Source organism: Polypterus senegalus, chromosome 1 (genome assembly GCF_016835505.1).
Source record: "Polypterus senegalus isolate Bchr_013 chromosome 1, ASM1683550v1, whole genome shotgun sequence".
Lineage (NCBI taxonomy): Eukaryota > Metazoa > Chordata > Cladistia > Polypteriformes > Polypteridae > Polypterus > Polypterus senegalus.
Genome location: NC_053154.1, coordinates 256,092,729 through 256,102,270, shown reverse-complemented (window position 1 = coordinate 256,102,270; position 9,542 = coordinate 256,092,729). Strand labels below are relative to the sequence as shown.

The following is a 9,542-nucleotide window of genomic DNA, read 5'->3' as shown; positions in this document are numbered from 1 at the left end:
TAAGTCTTTATTCATCACAGTGGTGTCCTCTGTAACTCCGTAGTAACACTGGTATGAGGAATATGACTCAACGGATGTACTCATTAAATGAGTATCGGATAATAGGAGGAAAAATGGCATATGGTATTCTTGCTATGTTTTGTGTTAACGTGCACTGTCAGATTGTGTAAAGTTAAGCGACTATTTATTTTTTTGAACTTTTTTTCATAAATGGGTCGGTGTGGGACAGTGCCTAATCCAAAGTAAATTTAATAAAAATTAATTGTAAGCGTACCTCAATTTCATGGAACGTCCTATTTCCTCTTTTAAGATGCGCAAATTACAAAGATTACTGCTTCAAACAATATGTTATGGTGTTTTATACTATGCGTACTATAAAGAATTTATAATGATATCACATGCAACTGCATTTGTTTTCTTAAGATAAAAACCATATGTAACAGAAAGTAAGCTTCGTGTTTTTGACATGAAACCAAATTAATACAGACCACAAATCCCATAGTTCAATGCTCGCGTTGTCGTCGCCTTAGTGTGACGTTATCGAAGAAGTTTCCGGAAGGTTAAGTGGATTACATCAGAAGCTGACATAGTAGAAGCGTGTGGAAGGTTGTTCAGTGAAGTATTGCGCACGTATATTTATATTTGTTATTGCGAGGTAAGAGGCGTTATCTATGATTTTATTTAAGTAGTACATCATAAATGTTAACTGGCAATCCTTGCGTTCTTTTATCAACTTGACTATTCTAAACAGAAATCGTTGTCGATTTAGGTTTCAAAAATTATTTGAATAAAATAACCAACCTATGCTGTGTAACACAAACTTCAGCTTTCGAAGCAGGTAAAGCTGCATTATAAGGATTAATAACGCTATTTTAAAAAGTTTAAAGGCTTCCGTTCAATAATAAGTAAAATCTTCTTTTAGCAGTGAGGCTAATATTTATTTACCATTTATTTATGCCAATATGTGCATCGAAGGACATTCCAAGAGAAAGGAAGTTATTACTAGAGGGTTGCTTTTATTCAAAGATTAAAACAGAAAGTACGTGTGTGTATATCTTGAGATGGCCTGCAACCCCCTAGCCTTGAAAAGAGCTTACAGCCTGGACAGGCTATGACTCCCCTTCTACCAATTAAGCTAACATTTTGCACTTTTATGTATTATGCTAAATATGTTCCACTTTGAAAATGCATCACTTAACACCTAGGAAAAGTATCTATGTGTATGTATGTTTATATATATATATATATATATATATATATATATATATTATATTATATTATATACGTACACGCACTACTGGTCTAAAGTTTTAGAACAGCAAGACGTAGAACAAATAAGCAAAGACAATAAAAAATAACTCAAGGAATCATTGAGTGTACAGAATTCAAAATTTTGATTCATTGAAGAAGGCAAAGGATCCCTCCGAAGTTGCTGGATGTCATAGCTGGCCTGTACACAGGTATTGTGAGTGCTGTGCAGAGTGGAGGCAGATCCTTTGTATTCTTCCCAGTTTTGTCAGGGGGTGTGTACTTGGTCCTACCCCATGCAGTGTTTGCATGGACTGGTTGTTTGGCAGGGTCATATCATTGGTCCACTGGCAGTGGAGCATCTATTGGTGAAGAAAGATTTACTGATCTTGACTTTAGAGACTATGCTGTAATCTTCGCAGAGACAATGGAGGCTCATGAGAGACTGAGTGAGGAGTCTGACTGTTTGGGCTTGCAAGTGTCCTGGGTAAAAACCAAGATCCAGGCCTTTAATGACCTCTTGGGCATAGCTATCAGCAATGTGTTTGTTTGCGGAGAGAGAGTGTTGACCACATTTAGAAGTTTACTTATATCAGCAGTGACATTCACATCTCTTCCTGTGAAGTAAGATCGGGAGAGCATAGTGGGTCATAAGGTTGCTGGAAAGGGGTGTGTGGCACTCCAGATACCTTTGCAAAACGACGAAGGTCCAAGTCTTTAGACTCCTGGTGCTTCCTGTTTTGTTATATGGTTGCAGGCCATAGACACAATCCAGTGACCTGAGATCAAGACTGGATTCCTTTGGCACTGTATGTCTACAGAGAATCCCTCGGTACAGCAGGTTCGACTTTGTGTTGAACAAGTGGTTGCTCATGGAGTCTTGAATGAGACTCATTACCTGCATTGTAAAGAGTGTCAGTTACAGTGCTACAGTTATGTGAAATATTTCCCAGAGGGTGAGCCAGCTTGCAGGATCCTCGTTGTTGAGGACCTGAGTGTTTGGACTAGGCCAAGAGGCTGCACACATAACACCTGGCTGCGGCAGATAGATGGTTATTTCTGATGGGTGGGATTGGACTGTGTGCCTGCCTGTGGGATTGCCAACTTGGAACCAGAGCTGTTTTGTCATGTGGTGGGTGCGGCAACAAGCTGTAGCAGCGCATGCTCCCCGACCTGACCTAAAGCTAGCCACCTTTTTCTGATACAACAGCCAAACACCCTTGTGTCATTCTTTCTATATGGGAAATAACATCCATCCATTTTCTATCCCGCTGAATCCGAATACAGGGTCACGGGGGTCTGCTGGAGCCAATCCCAGCCAACACAGGCAGGAACCAATCCTGGGCAGGGTGCCAACCCACCGCAGGACACACACAAACACACCAAGCACACACTAGGGCCAATTTAGAATCGCCAATCCACCTAACCTGCATGTCTTTGGATTGTGGGAGGAAACCGAGGCGCCGGAGGAAACCCGCGAACACGGGAGAACATGCAAACTCCATGCAGGAGGACCGGGAAGCGAACCCGGGTCTCCTAACTGCGAGGCAGCAGCGCGACCACTGCGCCACCGTGCCGCCCGGGAAATAACATTTTGGTCAAAAATCTCTTCCCAACATTGACGCAAACCTGTTCTGTCCCACTTTCATATAGAAACAAACTGAATGGGGTTTAAGTCTGGAGACTGTGCTAGCCAGTCCATATTTTAACACTAGAATCCCTGAAGCCTGTGAAAATATTCATAATGTCGGGCCACCTTAATTTTACTCGCAGCTTCTCATCAGTGTGCCAGTTGCCCACTGATAAGCTACTTTGTTTTGCAAATGTGTCAACACAAAATTCTCACAGACAAAGTCTCTTTATCTCGGAGTGGGGTGTCTGGTATTGTATAAAAATAATATATTGTAATATATATGTTTTTATTATTATATACAACCCCAATTCCAATGAAGTTGGGATGTTGTGTAAAACGTAAATAAAAACAGAATACAATGATTTGCAAATCCTTTTCATCCTATATTCAATACACTACAAAGATAAGATATCGAATGTTCAAACTGATAAACTTTGTTGTTGTTTTGCAAATCTTCACTCATTTTGAATTTGATGCCAGCAACACATTCCAAAAAAGCTGGGACAGGGGCAACAAAAGACTGGGAAAGTTGAGGAATGTTCAAAAAACACCTGTTTTGAACATTCCACAGGTACACAGGTTAATTGGAAACAGGTATTTCTCAATTTTTTTATTTTTAAAAAATTTAAAAAAACCTCAAGTAAACTTTTTTCACGTTGTCATTATAGGGTGTTGTGCGTAGAATTCTGAGGAAAAAAATTAATTTAATCCATTTTGGAATAAGGCTGAAGCATAACAAAATGTGGAAAAAGTGATGTGCTGTGAATACTTTCTGGATGCACTTTACATCACCTTTCCTTTTAACAACACTCAATAAGCTTTTGGGAACTGAGGACACTAATTGTTGAAGCTGTGTAGGTGGAATTCTTTCCCATTCTTGCTTGATGTACAACTTCAGTTGCTCAACAGTCCGGGGTCTCCGTTGTCATATTTTGTGCTTCATAATGCGCCACACATTTTCAATGGAAGACAGGTCTGGACTGCAGGCAGGCCAGTCTAGTACCCGCACTCTTTTACTACGAAGCCACGCTCCCTGAAAAAGACGTCGCTTGGATGGCAGCATATGTTGCACCAAAACCTGTATGTACCTTTCAGCATTAACGGTGCCTTTACCCATGCCATGGGCACTAACACACCCCCATACCATCACAGATGTTGGTTTTTGAACTTTGCACTGATAACAATTCGGATGGTCCTTTTCCTCTTTGGCCCGGAGGACACAACGTCCATGATTTCCAAAAACAATTTGAAATGTGGACTCATCAGACCACAGCACACTTTTCCACTTTGCGTCAGTCCATCTCAGATGAGCTCGGGCCCAAGGAAATTGGCGACATTTCTGGGTGTTGTTGATATATGGCTTTCGCTTTGTATGGTAGAGTTTTAACTTGCACTTGTAGATGTAGTGACGAACTGTGTTAACTGGCGATGGTTTTCTGAAGTATTCCTAAGCCCAAGTGGTAATATCCTTTACAGAATGATGTCGGTTTTTAATGCAGTGCTGCCTGAGGGATTGAAGGTCACAGGCATCCAGTGTTAGTATTCGGCCTTGCCGCTTACGATTCTCTGAATCTTTTGATGATATTATGGACAGTAGATGATGAAATCCCAATATTCGTTGCAATTGTATGTTGAGAAATGTTGTTCTTAAACTGCTGGACTATTTGCCCACGCAGTTGTTCACAAAGTGGTGAACCTCGCCCCATCCTTGCTTGTGAACGACTGAGCCTTTTGGGGATGCTCCTTTTATACCCAATCATGACAAACGCCTGTTTCCAATTAACCTGTGTACCTGTGGAATGTTCAAAACGGGTGTTTTTTGAACATTCCTCAACTTTCCCAGTCTTTTGTTGCCCCAGTCCCAGCTTTTTTGGAATGTGTTGCTGGCATCAAATTCAAAATGAGTGAAGATTTGCAAAACAACAGTAAAGTTTATCAGTTTGAACATTAGATATCTTGTTTTCGTAGTGTATTCAATTGAATATAGGTTGAAAAGGATTTTCAAATCATTGTATTCTGTTTTTATTTACGTTTTACACAACATCCCAACTTCATTGGAATTGGGGTTGTAATAGTAATAATAATAGCAGACCACTACTCAAATTGCTAAATGCAGGCAGGACCCAGGATCGAACTAGCAACATCTTGATTGCAAAGCAGCAGTTATTACTGCTGCACCAGCCTCCTCTGTAAACCACACAAATGCACACATGCATACAGACATCTTTACTTTATATCAATTGTAACTTGGGTTTCAGTTTTCACAAATTGACAGCAACATGTAAATTGAACAATTTTCTTTGGTTTTATTCTTGAATAAATGCACACTTGTTTTGTTATACCTTCTGTGAAAGTGTTTTTGATGGACTCTAGTCTTCAACATTTTGTCATTATTCCTATAACATACAAATACATTTTCTTTTTTAGTTAAGCGTTGAACTAAAATGTCATCCTGCATTTACACAGATCATTGTAGACATTGAATACCAGACCCCTCACTCCCAGATAAACAGACTTCAGCTGTGAGAATTTTGTGACTGACTTCAGCTGCCTTTAGCAGGCTGCCTTCCTGCAGCTCATTGACACCTTTGCAAAACAAACTTATCACTGGGCAATTGATGCAGTGATGAGGACCTGCAAGTAAAATTAAGGTGGCCTGGCATTATGAATATTTTCACTCGCTTCAGGGATTCTAATTTTAAAGTGTACCTTCTTGTTCGTTTCTTTTAATGTAGTTCTGACATAGCCTGGATGTGTGTCTTGGGTCATTGTCTTGCTGTAGGATGATCCCCAGACCTACTAAACACAGACCAGAAGGTATTGTGTGGTGCTGCAAAATGCTCTGCTAACCCTTTTGATTCAGAATGCAAATCACCAACCCAGACTATTATAATTCCTCCTCAGTGTTTGACAGTTGGCGTCACACACTAAGGAACCATCCTTTCACCAACTCGATGGCATCACACCCTGCGTAATTAACCGAAGATTTCAAATTTTGATACATCAGTCTGTATGATTTTCTTCCAGTCTGGATGGAGTAGTCCACAGCAATTGTTTGATGGCCCAAGCAAGCCTTGCTTTGGTATTTTGTCCTTTAAAGAATGGCATTCTTACTGCCACTTGCCCTGTCAAAGCCACAGCACAGTCTCCTCTTCACAGTGGAAACCAAGACTTATTTTTTTCAACGACTGTTAAGCTGTGTTTGTTAATTGCCATTTTCATGTAATTAATACAGGAATTTGCAACTTTCTGCAGTGTAATATTGTCCAAGTAACACTTCAGAGGGATTAGTAACACAGTTTGTTCCAACTCTGGTTCAAGACAGAGAAAGTGTTTCTAAGTAATCAGCATAAGTTGGGATGCCTGTGCAAATTGTTTGCTTTATCTTGCAAGGCTTAATTTACTTTAATTGCCACAGAAAATCTGTAGGTTGTAACTTACTAGTAGTTTTCTGAAGAAGACCCATTTGTAATATTCTGAAATTTCCTTTTTTCAGTTTTTGCTAACCTAAACTTGAAATTTAAACCTCTGGTAGTTTACAGCTTACCTGTTTGCCATTTTATGTCATTAATTGCATTTTAGCCAGTTAAATTTGAAGAAAAACTCAAAAACTGAGGTGTTTATATTTAGAAATAACACAATGATAGAAAAACTAAATGCCCCAAAATCTCAAAAATATTTTGACTGATTTGATTATAATTTAATGATGTTATAGAAAAAAGAAAATTAGCTGGCCCACTTTTTTTTTTTTTGTAATCTTTTTTTTAATCAATATTGTGCTATTATACATACTTTGCACTAGGCAGAGCAGGATCTTTATGTGGACGACTAAAGAAGAGGTGTCCTGGACAGGAAAAATAGAGACATGATCACATTTGGCATGTTCAGTGAGGTGTAAAATGTAAAGAGAAAGTTCAGCGAACCACATGGAAGACATGGTTAATAAGTGCTATGAAATTTCATTGAGCTTATCAAGTGCTGTGATTGTCCTTGGGTCCAAGACAAGCCTGGATGCGTGTGTCAGTTTATATGTAATGAATCCCCCATGAGTTACTCCATTTTAGTAATAGATTTGCATCTACAGAATTTGAAAATGAACTCTGATCTCTGAAACTGTTTTCATTTAAATGTGTGTCTGCTTACTTTGAGTGAGGGTGCGACACATTCCCTTTCTCTACAGACTTCTTATATTTATTTGGCATCTGTGGGCTTTTATGGGGAACCACATACAAGTGATGAAAATGTTAAAAGAAACACTTAAGTGAATGACATAAACAAATGAAAATCTTAAACTTCAAATAATGATAATACAAGTAAATACTTAAGTTTCACATTATTCCTACTGATTACCCTTTTCAGTTCAAAAGAATACACTTTACAGTAAAATTGATTTAATACAGGAATGCTTTACTCCTTGCCAATTTTGTATAGCACTTTTAAGAGTAAGCATCCCCTGTTACCTAATGGCGACCTACTACATTTGACATACAATTTGTTACATTTCTTTTGTTTTCCCAATTGGACCACAAATAGATGAATTCACATGCAAATGGTCACAAAGTGTCAGTAGGGATTTCAAACCACAACCTCAGGGTCCAGAACTTTAAACACTACACCACACGGCCTGCCAGTAACAATATTCCTTGGTTACATTCTTGGTTTCAGACACCTGGTTAACCGACTGTAATGTAACTGAGGCCCATTATCTTAGAAAATTTTTCGGACAAAAAGGGTAACACAACTAGTAATAATATAATCTTATTGTGGCTAAATCATACTGATACATTTGTTGGACCATTGGACCTTACTCTTATTCGATGTTAATTAATGTTGATTTATTTTGTTTTCTTATTGTGTCTTATTTTTCTGTTCTTTATTATGTAAAGCACTTTGAGCTACTGTTTGTATGAAAATGTGCTATATAAATAAATGTTGTTGTTGTAATTACTGAACTAATACCAGAAAAAAAATAAACTTTTAATCCAAAATATTATTTCAATTAATTTTCTATATGAGGAAAACAATAATAGTTGAAGATCTGACATTTTTGCTGTATAGTACGATCCTTATGTGTTTTTTTAACTGGGGAAAAAACCTTTAGCCTTTTTGCCCCCCTCTTACAGATGCACACTAACACTACCTGAGTCTTGCAAGTTTATGTCTAAATGATCATAACAGCTGAAGCTTACATTCATTCCTTTTTCATTTATTGCAAATCGAATGGGCAGCATTGAAATCCAAAACACTAAACTTTATGGTGTTATACTTTCCTTATAATGTATCAATTAAAGGACATAACCAAATTATGATAAGTTTAAAATCTCTGACCAGTATATATAGGAAGATGCTGTTCAAATTCTGCCAGGGCACTGTTATTATGATGGTTGCACATTCTCCTCATGTCAGTGTGTTCCTTCACAGCTCAGTTTTCTCCCCAATTAAAAAGACATACATAAGAGATCACCTTAAAGTCTAGTAATCTCTTAAGTGTAACCTGTAATGAGCTGGCGTCCTGCCCAGGGCTTCTTCATGTCTTATGATTCTACCTCACTAGGTTTGATGGGTAAATTGAGGCTTAGTGGCCTCCTCAGTCTGAGTTAGTGCTAAAGATCCTTACTATAGCATTAGAATAGGTGGTCCTTTTTATACTAATACTAAAAAGTGCTATCTTCTTGTTGAAACCTGTTATCAAGAACCTTTTGTTCTTTACAACTAAGCTTTCGATTGCAAATTATATTTAATAACAGTACTTTTGAAAATAATCTTAATTTTTAAATGTAAGTTATATTTGGTCTTTTAATAATGTACTGCTTTTGACTTTGTAATCTCTTAAGGGACCTGGATAGTTGATAACCTGTCTGGTCATTGTTTGTTTAGAACTTGCATGGACTCCACACATTTCATTGAAGTGACTTCTGTGATTCTGAATTGTTCAATTATAGGTTTGTGCATGTCTTGTAATTTATTGACTGTCATCTTAACCAGTATTGACTTCTGTTATGTTTGTGCTACAATAAGCAATTCCTCACATCCTTGTAATGAAAAATGCTACTTTAAAAAAAAAAAAAAAAAAAAAAGATTAAGTAGTGAGCACTTGTATTGAAACTCTTCTTGTTTCCACCTAATAATCTTAAACATTTGTTTCTACCTTATTTTATTCAGACTTTCAATTAATTTATTGACACCATGTTGGTGGCTAGACTTGCCTGTCTGCGTAGTTTGTCCACAAGTGGGTTGCATTCTGCTTTCACCCAAGGATTTCAGGGTCTAAGGAATTCCTGCTTAAAGACCAGTCAGCTACAGCTTCAGACCAAACAGGTATGTCTTAAATCTAGTAGTTTGATTCTGAATCATTTATATACTAGTAACTTACAGAATAAAACCATTTTAGGAAATGAGGGATAAAAATAATACTTAAAGCATTCTGGTGTGGTCATTGAGATATTTAAGATAAATATTTTTCCAGGATCCCTCTGGCTTTGTATAAAAATGTCAGTCATTTACTAGTGACAGTGTAACAGTGGGTAATGCTGTTGTAAATTTGTTATGCATATTACATTAATAAGTATATGTGGTGCAGAGAATGTAAACAAGGGAAAAAAAAAAGAAAGTCATCCATCACCTATTCCTGGCATATTTAAATGGTGGCCTAGAAATAACC

The 9,542-nt window shown here is 37.7% G+C and overlaps 1 protein-coding gene across 1 annotated transcript in view; it reads left to right on the top strand.

Annotated features, from left to right (window-relative positions):
- The first annotated feature begins 551 nt into the window (after positions 1-551).
- The window catches only part of ghitm (growth hormone inducible transmembrane protein), a 35,331-nt gene continuing 26,340 nt past the window's right edge, over positions 552-9,542 (top strand). Inside the window, exons 1-2 of the mRNA XM_039772404.1 lie at positions 552-655; positions 9,044-9,199. Of these exons, the coding sequence (XP_039628338.1) occupies positions 9,068-9,199 (132 nt within the window). The 5' untranslated portion in view covers positions 552-655; positions 9,044-9,067. The remainder of the gene's footprint in view (positions 656-9,043; positions 9,200-9,542) is intronic.